Here is an 18,041-nt window from a genome sequence, read left to right as displayed (position 1 = left end):
TGTAGTAAATTTAATTACGAATGAAAAAGCCCTATTATGATTTTTTTTATATCTACAGCGGTTTTCGTTATGGGTTCCGATAAATACTCAGGCTAAGTGAATTCACGTCACGCGAGTTCGGCTATGCTAGCCGGCTGGTTGTTATTTTCGTTCAAAACGTTGTGAAGGAACTTGTGTGGATCAGGTAGAAAACATTCGGCTATAAACGAAATATATAAGAACAATGCTATCCTGAAATGCTGTGACATGTTTTTGGAGTAGATAATCACAGCGACAGACAGACAGGATACGCTCCCGCCCTTGTCAGCAATTTTTATTTTGACAGCTCAAGCAATTATCTTTTCCACATTCCTTCACAGCGTCAAAAAAAACACGTTGGAATGCAGATGGGAAAGTAACTATGCAGTTAAATAAATATATTTACGGCCCTGCTAAATTTTTCTATTCAATAAAATTCAAGGTATTAGTGATTTTTCAGCAGAAACTTCTGTGTGACTAATAAACAAATTGTATCATAATAACTTAAACTTATAAAGTATTTATTAACGGCGAAGAACAGTCGTATAAGCCCATAAAAAATATTTATTTTACCGAGAATGGACTATACAACCTGGCTTTGGTCGCACGCGATGTGGGAGGGGAGGAGGATGCTGACAGTTTCTTACGCAGAAGGTTGAAATAAGGGAGGGAATGTGTTGAAATGTTAGTTGGTAAAGGGGGGGAGGGGGGGGAGGGTGTTTTTACATGGTTTGTGGCTTTGGGAGGGATGAGCCTTGAAGAATTAGCAGGGGATGGGAGAGGTAAGCGTCACGTCACGTATGACGTCAAGCCGCCGCTACCGCCAGTCTGGCTGGACGAGTTTCTTATGCTCTCGCAGAAGCTACCACGGTGGCTTTTCGTGCGGGTAAGATAACATGACAGCTGAGACGGCTTTTCGTGCGATAGTGGACGCACTGAGCTTGGCTAGACACTGCCGCAACAAAGTGTAACAGACTTGTTTTTCAGCCGATTTTACTCAAATTTTTTACTTTCTCAGCTCAAATTTTTCACGGTTTCTCAAAAAACGGTCGTATAAACGGAATGGACGCATCAGAGCGGGGTCGCATCGGCGGGATTCTACTGTATTGCAAAAAAAAATTCCTCAAAAATTAAAAAAAAAATTTTTTTCACATATAGGTCGCACTTCATTTTTTCCCCATCAAATCAGGTAAAATTTTCGCGACCTATATGCGAGTAAATACGCTACCTTCAATGGGATTCAAGTCGGGATGGTAGGGTGGAAGTCGGAGCAGTGTGTGACCGAAACTTTCAAGAATCTGGTCGACGGAATACACTGTGTGCCGTGGCTTATTTATCTTAATAAGTTCGTACAATGTTGGCTTCAGCATGTCTTCAGTAAATGAAATTTTGTTTTCTCGCAGCCATTTTTTCATATCATCTTTTTTTGACGAAGATGTTGGCGGTTTGTTTACGCGGACATTGTGATAGGGTGCATTATCCAATACCACGACGCTGTTTGTTGGCATGTTTGGTACGAGTTTTTCCCTAATCCACTTCTCATAATTGGTCTGGTTCATTTGGTGGTGGTAGTCATCAGTAGCTTGATGTGATTTCCACATAACGAGGGCATTTGGCACGAATCCATCTTTATCGCCAGCATGTATCATAATAAGGCGTTGCCGTTTCGCTACTGGCCGAAGGACACCGTTTAATGTTTCATCTGCCCAGCTTTTTTGTTGCACATGCGAGGATAACACATACAATTCATCTACATAGATTATATTCCTGTTTTCATTTCTGAAATGCATAATGCTCTGTATATAGGTAATTCTTTTCTGCCTGATATCATGATTTTCGATAAGAACGAGGCGGTGAGATTTCGTTTTACGCCACTGAAAGCCTAACTTTTTCAGAATTTTACAAAAGGTGCTATCGCAACCTTGAAACCCTATCTCCATCTTCAACTTCTCCCTAAGCTTTAACTACTTCTTCGTCAAACCCATCCAGTTCGTATTTTGAAAACTTTTTTCTTTTCTTGTTAGGCGTCTCGAACAATCCTTCACCATCTTCGTTAATGTGTTGACCTTCTTTCTTTATACGTTGTACAGTAGCACAAGAAACACCCGTTTCTTTCGCCGTGCGCAGTTGCACACGCTCAAGAGGAATAGATAACGACATCACACCATTCCGAGCTTCATTTTCCATAAAATTTAACACATTAAACACTACCTCTCGCGCCTGCGAATCAAGTTTTTTCTGTTTAATTTTAGATAATGTAGGCGGCATTTTTATATTCAGCACGTGGGGTAAAAAAACGTCACGAGAGAACACTTTACAAAAAATAACCAGTATTTTATACATTACAACAAAGAACCACTACTGCGAACTTGTTGATAGCTTACGTTTAATACGTATTCAGTTTACTATTCTCTGTTTAGCTATAAACATGAAACACGTCACGATAGCACGTAGCGGACTGGTCAATGTTTTCATTCAGGGTGGTATGCGAAGTAAAAGTCTCGGAATACGTTCTCTGCGCATCGCACTGGGCCTCCCTCCCCTATTCTCCCCTACCCGCCCCTCCCAGGCAAGGCTACCGTAACAGTCACTCAGGCATCATCTTATTCTCTGGGCGGTGTACCTTGCATACAGTTATGGAACATATACAGGCATTTGCAGAATTGTTGTGTGAATGATAAATTGATAAGTGATTTGTTTCGCATTGATTGTGTGTTGATGTATGATTATGGTCACATGCATGGATGCACAAATGAATACACTCTCACATACGTACGTGTTCATGCTTTTTGACTTATTCTTTAAGTTCTTAAATGTTTTAGATGTTAAAAAATTATATTTCAATGTTCTATCCAGTTGTTTTTTTGTTCCTTTGCATTCATGCAATAGAGAGAGATAATTAACACCAGAGACTCAACTTTTCTGAGGTAAACTTTTGAATTGTTGCAGATTTCATTGCTATGATATTACTAGATGTTAATGGTGTTGCACTGTGAACCTAAAGATGTTAAAATGGGTATTTTATTAACTGAGAGACAGCCAATATCAAAACACATCAGCTTAACAGAATAGAGTGCTAAGATTGTATTTACTATTATAAGAGGAGGGAAGCTAAATGTAATGATAATTTGGTGTGTTTGCATTTCTCCAGATACTGGAGATGCCGTTTGCTAGTGCTCCTGGTAGCAATTGCGCCCCGTCATCTGTATTCACCCCTGTGGAGTTTCCTGCAGCGGGTGGGCACCCCGTGCCATCTCCTAGCCAAGCCCCTGGCAAGCGTGTGTCGGGGGAGGCTGCCCCGGTGCTGGACAACACTCCGCCGGCTACGCCCACCAGTTCCTTGTCCACAGCTTCAGGCTCGCCTCGCACGTGAGTAGCCGTCTGCTCGCCTTAAATGGTTTTAGGCAGAGCCTCATTAGATTCAAGCATCTTTTAAATCAAATTTTTATATGTTCAAATGTTAAAGAAATTATGCCAAAATGTTTTTTTTTATATCAACAAAACATAAGTTACATTACATTTGTGTTTACCTTCAGAGCTTCATGACACACCTATGAATGCTCTATGCCTTATTTTTAGGGACAACATTATGTGGTGAATTGCGATAAAACAGAAATAACACTGCAAAGCATGTCAGTACAACACACAACACCGAAATCCAAGTTAATACAACATTTAGCACTGAAATGTAACTACAAACATGAAAACAATCAGCAAGTTGACAAAACTTAAACTTTTTTTCTAATTCAAAATTTTTAGATTGTATTATTTAGCTTCACAGGGTGGCCACTCAACCGGGAAATCGGGAAATCCGTGAAATAGCCGTGAATTTTCGTGAGCACCGGGAATACCTTGAAAAAGCCAGGAATTTTCATAGAGAGTCGGGAACGTGTATGTGCGGGATTTTTCTTCATGAAATGTATACGCATCAGCAGTAAATAACCTTAGCTTTCCAATACATTTGTTGTATAAACTCTTCAAATAATAATTATCTTATTAAATGTTAGTTAAAATAACGCATTATGATGGCGAGTAACCAGTTTTCGATGTCTATTAAAAAAAATGTGACGAGTCTGCTTGCGCAGGTACGCACGCGCACAGCGATCGATCGATATTTCTCCCAGCATGCATTCTAGCAGTCAACAGTCAAGTCACATGACTTGTTTGCTTCCTCGTTCGCACGCGCGCTTCGCCATCTTTGTTGTACAGTTTTAGTGCTCGGACAAGGTTATACGATTTTCTACGCAAGTGAAGTGTGTGAGATGTTGGAATATTACGTTTAGAAGTCCATACGCGCAGCATTTGAGGATTTATCAATTGAAGTATTTTTGTGCGTGGCTCAAGTCCGTCTTATGTTTACAGTAATTGTTTAATATAAATCGCCGCATTTGAGTTTGATTTTGCATATATTTGTTTTATGATGAATATATCATATTTACGTGAACAACAGAAAGAGTTTGATGTAACAACTATTTGTTTTATGATGTAAATATAACTATTTTCTGTACAGTAAGGTTATGTGATCTGCAACAGTGTGTAATTAATATGCCGAAGTGTTCCGTTACCACGTACAGTGATAAGTACAAAGATGAATTTGAGTGGGTGGAAAGGGACCCCAAGTGTAGTACAAATGCATTGTGCAAATTGTGTAATGGAAAAATCAATATTAGTAGTATGGGTAGAACCGCCCTTGTTAGTCATGCTAAAGGTGCAAAGCACACATTTGCGGCAGCAAATAAGGCAAGATCTTTACCTATGGATGTGTTCGTTAAGAAAAAAAATGATTTAAAGCCTACATCTTCGGTTGTAACACTTACACCATCTTTAGATTTGCCTTGCTCAAGCAGTGTAGTTCCGGCATTAAAAACTTTTCTTGTTAACGAAGAAACGTCCAAGGCAGAGATTTTATGGTGTTTAGCAAGTGTTATGTTTCATTTGTCATTTAGGAGTGCTGCTGGTTTGGCATCTTTGCTACCCATCATGTTTGCTGACAGTACCATAGCTAGTAAATTGCAGATACAGAGAACAAAGTTAGCTTACACAGTAGTACATGGAATAGCTCCTTATTTCACTGAAAAACTAAAAAATAAGTTAAATAGTTGTCCTCATGTTGTTTTGGCATTTGATGAAAGCTTTAATAAAATCTCCCAACGTCAGCAAATGGACATTCATGTCAAATTTTGGGATGATGATAACAATGAGGTAACTAGTAGATACTTCACTTCTGCTTTCCTTAATAAGGCCTGTGCCAGTGACCTTCTGGGAGCTATTCAAGAATTAGTCCCTCCTCAGCTTCTTGAGAAAACCATTCAAATTTCTATGGATGGGCCAAATGTAAATCTTAAAGTAGTTAAAGACCTTGAATATGTTTTACATGAAGGGAATGTTGATGCTCCTTACTTTCTTCAATTAGGAACATGTGGTCTGCACACTGTGCATAATGCTTTTAAGACAGGTGTTACATCTACAGGCTGGAAGTTGGTTCAGTTTTTAAGGGCATTGTACAATTTGTTCAAAAATTCACCTTCTAGGAGAGGAGATTTTATAAGTTACACAAACTCATCCAGATTCCCCCACAAGTTCTGTTCAGTTAGATGGGTGGAAAATGCTAAAGTGGCATCCAGGGCTCAGGCTATGCTACCTGACTTACTTTTGTACACTAGCAATGTTACCAAACAAAAGAAAGTTCCAGATTGTGAAAGCTACAGAATTGTTTCTGAATTTTTAAATGACAAACTTCTTGGGCCTAAATTAGCTTTTTTTAGTGCCATGGCAGCAGAAGTGGAGCCTTTCCTTAAGGAATTTCAGAATGAAGCTCCAATGGCTCCTTTTCTGTATAGTGCTCTTCATTTGATGGTCAAATCTGTAATGGAAAGGTTTGTGAAAGGAGATATAATTGAGAAGAAAGATATCACGAAGATAGATCTAACACTCAGTGACAATCTTATATTTGCAAAGAATGTTGACTTGGGATTTTCCACAAAAGATGCATTAAAGAACTCTAAATTACATGTGAAAGAAGTAGATATTCTTCATTTCAAACATGATTGTGTCAAATTCTACAAATCATTTGTACAAAAGATTCTTTCTAAGTCGCCTCTCTCATTTAGGTTATCAAAGAATGTATCCTGCTTGGATCCAGCAGTAATTTGTGCTAGTCCCACATTAGCTCAACACAGGATGCAAAAACTTTTAGAAGCACTTGTTGAGAAGAGGTGGATGGCTGGTTTGTTAGCAGACAAAATAAAAAGTGAATTTAGGGAGCTATGCAAGTTACCATATCTGCTGGAATCTGTAAAATCGTACAGAAGAAATGAAGTAAGGTTGGATAAATTTTGGATGCAAGTGGTTGATGTTGATAAGCTTTCACCAAATCTTACATTGTTGGTTAAAATGATGCTGATTATGTCCCATGGAAATGCATCGGTGGAAAGGGGCTTTTCAGTAAATGCAGAATGCCTTGTTGAAAATCAACATGAAGAGAGCCTGATAGCATTAAGACAGGTGTATGATTCTGTATCAATTTTAGGGGGCATAGGAAAAGTTCTAATTGATAAAAGTCTTATCCATTCGTGCCGGAATGCTCATGCGAAATATGTGGAACTCTCAGAAATCAAGCGAAAACAAAAGCATGAAGAGTCAGTTGCTATCCAAGAAAAGAAAAGGAAAGCCTTAGAAATTAAGGAATTGGAAGCCAAGAAGGCTAAACTGCTAGCAGATGCAGCAAAAGCAGCTGCATTAATTGAAGATGAGATTTCAATGAAAAGAAAGTAACAAGTAAGTTGTCCATTTCCTGTTATCTTCTAAGTGTATATACCTAATTGTAATAATTCCTATGTAGTTCAATAATTTTACGGCGTTAAAAATATTTTACAGCCATTGTTTGTTGTGATTTATAATTTTCAAGTTTGTTGCCATGCAATTTCAGTGAGTTGAGAAAACCTGGAAAAAACCAGGAATTTCAAAATGTCAAATGGGTGGCCACCCTGGCTTCACTTTTGACTTTTGTACCAAAATGTATAATCTAATTAATATTGTACCCGCCAAATTTTTTGTGACTGTTGGTAAGCATGTAACATAAATAAATAAATAAATAAATCTATCTTGCAGCTTTTATTTTATTAGTTACTTATTTTACATTAGTCACTTAAAAAAAAGTGTATGACTCTACTTTCTCTTCAAGTTTTATGCTGTTACACATTTCACAAGGTAAATAAATGTGATTCTATTTATTAATTTTTACACTTATGATGTAAATTTATTTTAACTATTCAGGTGCCATACTAAGCATGTATGAAATATTTTGTAATATGTATTTATAATATATACTGGGTTATAAAATATAAATATTAACTGTAAGTCTAAAATTACCTTTAACTGGTGCTCCTAACTTGGTTTGTGATTTCAATGACAGATTACAAATTGTAGTGTGGTCAAAACAAAAAATTTCACTTAGTCTTTAGTTTGAATATAGTATAGCATTTGAGAATGCTAAATAACTGAAGGAAAACCATTATAAACTATTTTTAATATTATGAAATCTATGTTTTATTATGCAATGAACTACCTGGACTAGAAAAATTATTCTCAGAAAGTCCAGACCTATGCCAGGATTACTGTTGAACATGAATTAGTACAATAATTAAAATTACCTTATTTCAACACATAACATTCCAATTTGCCAATTGGTTATCTCATTTATTTACTGTTAATATAAAACTATATCACCTGAAACCATTGAAGTTTCAAAACTTTGACTGAAATGTCTTATCGCAAATTGTATCTATTCAATCAAATAAAATCTCAGAACACAAAGTTAAAGTAAAAATTATATTGCTAGCTCAATGAACAGGGTTATGAGTGTTATGACAAAACATGGATCATCTTTTATCTAGGGATACCTCTGGCAATGCAAAACAGTGAAAACTTGAATCTAAAGTTAAGGTGAAAGCTCTGGATTCATCAAATTAAAATGATAATAGTGAAGAAACCAATTGTAAAACTGTTAATGGACTACACACACATTTTCAATAGTATCAACACAGTACATACCAGTTTCAATCAACATTACCAATTTTAGAGACTTTTCATTAGATGGGTAGGTCTTAATCTTCCATCAATTTGACTATAGTTCTTTCAGTACTCGCCTAGAAGATCTGCAGCGAAGCTAGATAGTTCGGGACGTGGAAGTAGACAGCAAATTGTAGTATTCACGTAACAGCGACTGTTTCAAAAAGCTGTAAACGTGGGCTTCTCGGATGTAGCAGATAAGACGAAAACCTTGATGGGTGGACTTTACGTAATCATATCTTCAGGGTGATGTAAAATTGTTGTCCCGTAGTCGACTTTGTCTGCATCACAAACTTCCAGATGATTTCTTTCAAATAATAATTTTTGTTGACTATTCACATTGAAGTTTAGGCCTCTTCTTATGGTTTAGTCTAGTCATAACTTAACACGATGAAATCAACATCCACATTGGATGAATAGTTAACTTGGTGACGATTAACTAAAATTGTCCTTAAAATGTGAAACTCAATATAGTTTCTCCAAAGTAAAATTTCCAAAATTTGGAAATCATCGACACTTGGCTGTTCTTTTTGTGAAAGTTCTACCAAACTAGACTAAAAGCTTCCAAACAAACGCTCTTGTATATATAAATTTCTTCCTGGTTTGTACTGGCCAATCAACACAGCTCTTACAAATTTACCATGTAATCACAAATTATTTTTTTACAAAGTTATAGATCAAAATTCACTTTCAAATAGTATCAAAATTGATTATTTATAAGGAGTATCTGCTGATATTATTCAGTCAAAAAATTTAAATTCACAAAATATAAAATCACTAATGTAAACATTGAGACATGGTTACATGTTTATACTCATATGTCATTTAAATAAGAATTTTTTTTTTTCATGTATTTAAGTAAGCATAGTGCTACGACCCAGGCTTATTCTATAGCATATCAGTTGATATTCATTTTTGAGATTCTATTCTTCTTTGCTGAATATTTATTTGAGATTTATTATTCGATTTATTACTGATTTCGCTTCATTGCACTCATTAGCTATGGTCTTCGAATATTAACTCTCTCGTGAAGTAGGAAGCGAGGTTGCTTATTTATTCTTCCTAGCCTAGATGCTCGCTGGCCGGCGATTTTGGAAGAGAAGACGTCCTCTGTGCGTGGGGCGGTCCCTCGGTCTAGTGATCCTGCACAGAGATCGAGGAGATACGTGGCTACCGCGAATTTATGTAGCTTTGCAAGTATTAAGTCGAGAAAGTCCGGGTTGTTACTGTACGGACCATAGGTAGTCGTGTTTTGCAGTTATTTACACTACCACATCGGGCGAATATCAGCCATTGTGCTGCGAGACTTCAGTCAGTTATACAGGTACCATTCCTGTCTACCTTGGTGAGACACACCCATTTTAAGGAATTTTCAACCAGGCCTGTGCGGAGCCAAGCTCAGTCGCCGTCATAAATATTTTTGCTGGGTCGTAGTTATAGACTTTCTTTCACAGCGAGAGTTGGAGCACATCCTGAACTGGCTGGGGACAAGACCAGAGTTCCTAGAAGAACAGAGTTATTCCTACTGCCCTCCCCTGAACTAGTTGAGTCTATTTTATCTAATTATTGTGTGTAGATTCATGAGGCTGAACCATATTTTCTACACTGAACAAAACATTATCTTCAATCAGTTTGAATGGGTTGTCGTACACTAAAGAAAATTGCTTAAATATTTTCCAGAGATAGCACATATTTTGTTTCATTTAAGTACCTTAACTTTTAAATGTCGAGCGATGTGTAATGATGTCAGATACTCACAAATTCATATGAACCATATCAAAATATAGTATAATAGTTTAAAAAAGAATAACTTGATATTTTTAATTCAATAATTCTTGGATGTGTTACGTCAGACCCATATTTATAATAAGGATATTAATGAGAATAAGTGTTTATTATGGAACATAGTCGTTACCAGCCTCAAGGTCGGGCAAACACATTTCTAACACGTTAATACGATAAGAATTCAAACAAAACAGATATAAGTATGTATGTAAGTATATGTATGTGTGTGTGGTGTGTGTGTGTATACACACACACACTTATATATCTGTAGTTCTAACACACACTATTCGAAATTGAAAACCAACACACTAATTATTACAAAGGAGACTTTTAACGGGCTAATAAAAATCAAAGATGAAGTATCCAACTAAGAAGTGAATTAAACAGCAATGAAACAAAAACTCTGAGGTTACGTTCAGAATTGCAAAGATTAATTTGGAAAAAATGTTAAAATATTGAATTAGAAATTCCTCCATTATTTAAAGAAGAACATATCTTATATCAAAGTTGCTCATTTTTTACGCACTCAAAAATATGCCAATTTATTTTAATTTTTCTGAGTAGTTCTTTTCTAGACATGTTTATTATAAATTATTTTATTGTTTAAGTGCAATATGTATCATTCAAAATGAGACTATTTTGGTGAAATTACTAAAATGTATTTCAGTTTCATATTTGTTAAATAATACACCATTTTTATGAATAAACACAATGTATGTACAAAAATAAAAACAATAAACACCGAAATCTTTTGTTTTGAAAACATAATTGACCTAAAAATAAAACCATCAAATCTTGTTCCTACCTATTTTATATGACCATCAAGTAGGTACCCAAGTATTTGAAACTTTACTATAACTTTGAATGTCCCATTAGCATAAGTTTTTGTGCATAATCATTTGATGTAAAATCTTGCCTTTAACTTTTAAAAAATAAAAGCAAAGTCTATCCAGTATCACACACACACACACACACACACACACAGACAGACACACAGACACACAGACACACAGCCAGACATACCTTGTTTTATCGCATAATCGTCGCACCAATATTTTAGGGCGTCAAAATTCGTATTAAAGAACCTCTCACGTAATTGTTGCATGATGTTTTTGGTCCTGCTAGTAGATTCCAAGCGCTTTGTGTAGGTATTTTTTCCGTATAAAACTATGTATTTTAAAGTAAAATTCTAATATTTATTCTGACATTAACACTTATTTAACTAACAGAAATACCAAGTTGTCGGATGTGTAAATGTTTTTTTTAAGACTTTTTTAAAAGTTTTAACCTTTATCTGTTTGTCTGTGTCGCCGCAGTGTACCGCTTATAAAAATGTATCCAGCACTAGTTGGAATCATTCATGTTTGGTTATGTTGCTTCCCATATAGAGCGCGCACACTTAGTCGTATATCGATATCTCGCCGATTCCATGCAACGCGCGCTCTCTGTCGAGTGCCGAGTTAACTACATTTGATGGCCCGCACTCTTTCGTGGTGTGTACTATGACGATAGTTATGCGTTACTTCAGGCTCGCATTCGGGTCACAGATTTTGTTTTTCTATTTAAAGTTGAAGAAATTTTTTTCTTGCATGACTTATTAATTTAAATTGTTTGGCGTGCTTTTCTATATTCTACATTTTAAATAAACGTACTTTCCATGAATGGGTTTTGTTTTTATGAATAACTTTGCCTAACAAAAAAAAGATTTTCACATAAAAATCGCACCCCTACTTTTCAAACTTTATTTTAGTATAAAATATGCCATGATTATGCTATATAACACGGGACATAATTGTTTTTGTTTATTACATACATATAATATATTTGTACCTTGAGATTATACTGTTCACACAAATAAGCTAATTTTTATTATTATTATTCATTCATTTTGACAGTACAATATCTAAATGTGCCAATCCCGATTCTCATGTTTGAGATTGAATTATTTTTATTTCTTACAAACTTATGTACCTGTTCTTTGCTCTGTAAGTCTACAGGCAGAACATTCTCGCATTGAATTTTATAAATGATCTTGGGGAATCATTGGACTTTACTATTATTGACAACTCTTCTGAAGTGTGAAAGTCAGAATCTGAATAAACATCAGAATATTTACATCCTTGCTTCCTGCCAAATACTGTCATCTGTTGACCAATTTGATATTCTTTTCTTGTATGTCTGATACTGGTACAAAAAATAGTTTGATATTTTTCAACTTACTTGCACAAATGAATAAAAATTCAGAGTACTATTCACACACTAACTGTTCTTGTCCTTAAGCCACGCCACACTAGTTTTTTCACAGCAGTCCCTATACTATCCATAGAACCCTCCCTATGAGAACTGGCAAAAAAATTCAATTCCATTTTAATACCAAAATCGTCCTCTGCATGGCATAAATTTCCAAGAATTTATTGGTTTTTGAACTGAGCGGCACAATTGCCTGAAAACACAATTTCTTCCAAGATGTGATGGGTTTCTTTGAATGTAGTGTGTCTTCAATGAAACACCATACAGAATATTTGCAATGGATAAGTTCATCACTAACAATAGTGTACGATGAAACTTTCCCATCAATCCATACACAGCAGGTAAACAAGGTAATCTGTGAATGACTCCAATGTGCTGACTGGATTTCACATGGAGAAGCTATTGTAAAATCTATTTCATAACAGGTTGTTGTTTTTGTTGTTGTTGTGTTTATATATATATATATATATATATATATATATTGCCTGAGGATGTGTCTTTTAAACTGCACTGCTGGATTAAAGAAAAACAGTCTCATCACTTTGAGCAAAGTGTGTATATAAATATATATAAAAATATATATATATACACACACACACTCTCTCTCTCTCTCTCTCTCTCTCTCTCTCTCTCTCTCTCTCTCTCTCTGTGTCATGTACCACTTGTGAATAAGGTCTCTCTTTCCAGTAGGTACGTGAATCTTTAACAGAATTTACATCTTTTATTCCAGGTGTAGCTTGACTTATATCATCTGTAATGTAAAAATCTGTGACAACTTTTTTTTTGGTGATTTCACATATTGTTTTGGAGCCAGTGACTTTTTCTTCAGCAGTCTTGTTGTTTCAACAACTTCAGGGAACAGCTTTGTAATGGCATCTGTCCATTTATGTGGGCTAGTAGGAAGAGATTTTTTTACTTTGCTAACTGCTCTTCCAAAGGACTGCTTACATTTGATGCCCCAAGATCTGATACTGGCAACCAGTCAGTTTTGTTATGTGCGCAGAATTTTCGCTGTATTTCCCTGTCTCTCTCCCTTTTATCCTATAGTTTGTGCTTGTTATCAAGAAGTTATTGTCTTTGTTGTTCGCTCCTTTTTTTTATCTCTCTTTCGTTCTTCAAATGTTCTTCCCTTTTCTCTGGTATTTGTCTCATTTTCTCTCTTTATTTTACCGTATGTTCCTTTGATTTGAACATGGTTACATCTGCAAAAAAAAAAATTATTATAACACAAATGAGATACATTAAAATTTACCACAACCAGCACAGCTGCGATTTGCATTTTATTTCAAAGAAACATGTGTACAAAGAATGAAAGTCAGTTCTTTGTTTTAAGGATATATCAGTAATCAGTATGATGATATTGTTGGACATGGCCAGAAAAAAAAGTTGTTCATGTAATAAAGTTAACCATTATTTTAGATCAAACTTTATGTCATCCTAATCTGCATAGTCCCAACAACCTTATCTAATCATAACCAAATAATAATCTATCATTACATAGTCCTGATATGACCGTTTCTTTTCAAATTTATGAGTACAAATTCATATGTAAGATAAGCTTGACCCATGACATTAAAATGTGTTACACCCGTGACACCGTTTTGACTATTGTAGACAAATAATTTATTTTTATAAATAATGTTATTTGGTCATACATACAATTAATCGTATTCTTACTTAACATGTTTTTAATCACATAACCTATATCTGCATTTCTTTTTCTGTCACTGGTGTGACAATGCATGGGTAACTTACAACTTAAAAATTCATTATAATAAACTTTTATTAAAATAGCAAAAGTATACTTCTTTCTTCTCTTAAAGTCAACTTGAGTACGAGGCACTAACATCAGTTACAATAAATCCCAATATTAATCCAATAACTTTATTACCAACTTGAGAACATTTCATGCTATAAGCAAACATTCACAAACACTAACTTTGAGTATGATAATTTACCTCTACAAATGCTTTAAACTAATTTTTTGGAATAAAATTTGAAATTTAAACTATTAATATGGGAACAGGTCTGTAGGACATTAATGTATAACCTTTAATAAATAAAAAAAAAAGTTCAATGTGCCATTTTGTGTTGTATAACCCCACTAATGAAAATCTTATTGGGAATTTGCAATACTTAAATGAAATTTTTGTCATTCAGATTTCTTTTTCCCCTAGTGAGCCTGAGAGGTTGTCCCCCAGTCTTGACCACGACTCTACGTTTCGCCAAGGAGCCTTCACCATCGAATTGGAAAACAGGACGGACAATAAAACTGGACATTATAGTGAAGAAGGTAAGAAGTTACAATAAAATTGTATTCTTTTTTTATTTTGTTCTTTGCATTAACTGCTTTTTAATCTGTTGGTAACTATCTTCTTACTTTTTATGCAAATTTAATGTGGAAAATTCTAGGATTATAATATTAAAATTCAAACAATTTTCTGAACGGAATTTAATTTATGAAAATAGTAAAAAAAAAAAATTATGGAAGGGCCAGTTAAATCCTTAAATACAACCAAATCCTTATTATTTTAACAAGGATTCAATATTCAAAGAAAAAGATTTGAAGAAAAATATTAGAGGAAATAAAGCATTTAGAAAAAAATTCAACAGTGATAACCTCCGAAGTTTACTGCATCAATTTTTTCATGATACATACCTTGTTACCATTCGCTAAGATATCGTACTTTTAACTGTAATATTAATAAAATTACAATATGTATTGATTCAGAAAACTTAGTTTATGGAACAGCCATTTAAAGGAGGTTTTAAAACCATAGTTTATATTGTTCATTTATTTAACATTACTTTATTTTGACCCTTAACACTTAGATTAGGATTTGAGATTCGGATTCTAGCCATTACTATAAAATTGTTTTTCACATCATTGCAAATATCTTGATGTCCTTAAGTTATACCTAATTTTTTTTTAATTAAAAACTGAGTTAATGCATATTAGGATTTATATTTAACAAGTAAGTTCTTCATAAACATTCAGGTAAGTTCTGAAATATTTGTGCTGGATGTTTACTGGGTCATGAAAGTTGTTTCAAACTAAATGAAAACAAAATTTAAAGAAAATGTGTCAAAATTCACAATAAACATTTAAAAATTATTGTTGTCACTGAAATATTGTGAATTGTTAAAAATTCTCCATCAAACTCAAATTATCAAATACCACTACAAATTAAAAATGTGTTTCTGCAAAAAAAAAAATTCTTCTAAGGGGTCGATATAAAATCAGTGCCAGATTTTTATATAGCCAGAGATCATGCAATTTTGCCTGTGTTAATTAGTTGTATCATTGGGTTTGACTAATATTTTATATTATATATATTAAGTTTCTGTATACATGATGTTTTGCAATAATGTCATGTTAGCTGAAAACAATGATGTTAGGTCACAACAGTTACTTATTGCCATCAATTCTGTTTGGTTCAGTAGTGTTGAGCACAACTTCACTGTACCTGCAAGTGTAGATGATGTGCAGTGTGTGGTGGCTGTGTTGCAGACTCTCTTCTGAACATAGACATGTCCAGCTCAAGTGATGCCAGACTAGGGAAGAAAGGCTCAGCCGAGCAGGACAAAGAGTCATGTGAGGCGGTGGGTAAAAAACGTCGCCACAGCCGAAAGAGGTCGGAATGTGAGAACAAGCGAAGCCGTCACGTTTCCAGTCGCAACCATTTAGGTGAGGTTACAAGTGGCACGTGCGCAGCACTTGTTGCTCTAAAATAGCCTTATGGCCAGTTACCCCATTCTGCTCTTCGAACGGTGATTCATTTGATTATGCACGGTAGCACCCGGGCCACAATAGATGTGTTAATTTTGAGCCACCGCGCGACACGCAACCTCTCGGCACCTCATGCAGATGCTGACTGATGGATGAGGCTACGCAGCTGCATCCACCACGCATGGAAGTAACAGGTCCACGACCTCTACACCCAATCACAGCACAGTACTCATAAAAACATTGCAGCATATACATTTCCTAACCCACGCAAAAAGGCTTTTCCTGCAAAATGATGGGAAAAAATCACCAAGTCTTTTCTGATTGGCCAGCATACCAACGTGATAAAGTTATTGTCTCTCTTGGGAAAGGACACCTGCTGATTTACCAATCATATGAATACATACAGAAACTGCCAGAAAGTTTGGAAACTGCTCCAGCATGTCGTGCACCTGTCCATAACCCTTACCAGCCAGTACAATACACAATGTCCCAGAAAAGTAATAAAAAAACAAATAAATACCCACTTAAAATACAGATGTGAAAAAAATATTGAAAAAAACATATACACAAACAATTATTCAGCAAACACAATGAGAAACAGTAAATATGTAGAGTAAAACTGCTTTTCTGAATAAAACAATCAAGTATCAAAATTACTTATAAGAATATTAAGGATGATAAAATACAAGTGTGAAAAATTAGGTCACTATGACCTTAGGCCATATAATCAGCTGTATACTTACTGGAAAATATAATGGCACAAAAATACCCTGAAAAGTTTGTGAGGGCAGGGGTCTGCAATGCTACATTCCTCCCCCTCCCCTCTTCCTCCTACATGACTTTTCAATTAAATGAACATAATATTTATTTGGAAAATTGTAGTGTTGGGCCGATTCCTAAAATATACCGATTCCGATTCCATTTTCGATTCTTAAATTAAAGGGTCGATTCTTCGAATCCGATTCCGATTCCTTAATTTTTATCTGACAATGTTCTACAGAGTAATATACTCAAAAAAAAAAGGTTGTTTATGATTTTAAAAATGTAATTGCATTGTGTTTCTTTTATGTGCATAAATTAACATTATATACAGCTTATATAATGTTAAGATGTCTTATGACATAAATTGTAATTAATGTTATAACCTCACCAACTTTAGGTACCTTACATTATCAACTCAATTAATTTATTGTAAAAAAAGAGGGTTTGTACGGTTAGGTTAAGAATTTTATTTCCAAACACAACTAAATAATGATCCAATTAAAATGACAATATAACCTCGTTTTTACATATTTCAAGGGACCAGTGCCAAAAAATAAAAAAAAGGGATTATGATGGAAACAAATATGCACCACACTAAAATAAAATAACAGAGATGCTTACTTTTTAATATACTAACTAAAACTTAATTATCTGACTTGGTGAAAAGAATAAATCCATCCAGTCTTGCAGTTCTTCACAACCGTAAAGAGAAAATAAATTTTATGTTCTTGAGTAAGAAAGATCTGTGCATGTTTAAGCATCTCAAAATTTCCACATTTTATGGTGATATTTTCTTACACAAATTATTTAAACTCTTCAAATAATCGCGTGTTAATATTTAATTCATTTCAGAAATTTATCGGAACAATTCTGTTGAACCAACACAACTACTTTCAAAAGATTGTTTATGTTTAGTAATAATAATTTGCGAACGTTTCAGCAGCGATGTTTGGAAATTCAGATTTGCCAACTACCTTTCCAAAATATTTCTAATGTAAAACGAGCATCGCTAAACACGCACAAGAACGCCAATTTACAGCAATTTGGTTATGTTGATTTTAAACTTATTTTAATATGGTTGCAGTAATCCACTGTGAATTTTGGTAAAATCTCGTTAAAAATTATTTTATTTATAATTATTTAAAGTTTAAAGTGCAGAGATGTGAAACATCTTAATTTTCACGTTCACGTAGCGAAAGATTTGGTTCATGGCCGTATGGTTTACCATGGCAGGTAGTACAAACAAAAAAATAGGTTGTTTACAATAACGTAGCTGCCATGATCAAATAGTTAAGGTTTAGTAAATAAAATTTACATTATTTTCTTTAAACATTGATGGTTTTGTCTAATTTTATTTTTGAAGGTTTACTATTAAAAGCAGTGCTGCTGCAACATAATTTCCGAAAGCGGGAAAGTAGATACTGCA

The 18,041-nt window shown here is 34.7% G+C and overlaps 1 protein-coding gene across 1 annotated transcript in view; it reads left to right on the top strand.

Moving 5' to 3' along the window:
- LOC134531052 (AT-rich interactive domain-containing protein 4B) overlaps nt 1–18,041 on the top strand; it is a 186,464-nt gene that overhangs the window by 130,403 nt on the left and 38,020 nt on the right. The window contains exons 21-23 of the mRNA XM_063366564.1: nt 3,170–3,387; nt 14,301–14,416; nt 15,635–15,811. Of these exons, the coding sequence (XP_063222634.1) occupies nt 3,170–3,387; nt 14,301–14,416; nt 15,635–15,811 (511 nt within the window). The remainder of the gene's footprint in view (nt 1–3,169; nt 3,388–14,300; nt 14,417–15,634; nt 15,812–18,041) is intronic.

This window comes from Bacillus rossius, chromosome 3 (genome assembly GCF_032445375.1).
Source record: "Bacillus rossius redtenbacheri isolate Brsri chromosome 3, Brsri_v3, whole genome shotgun sequence".
NCBI lineage: Eukaryota > Metazoa > Arthropoda > Insecta > Phasmatodea > Bacillidae > Bacillus > Bacillus rossius.
Note: the sequence above shows the minus strand (reverse complement) of the source record. Positions and strands in the feature narration are given on the sequence as shown.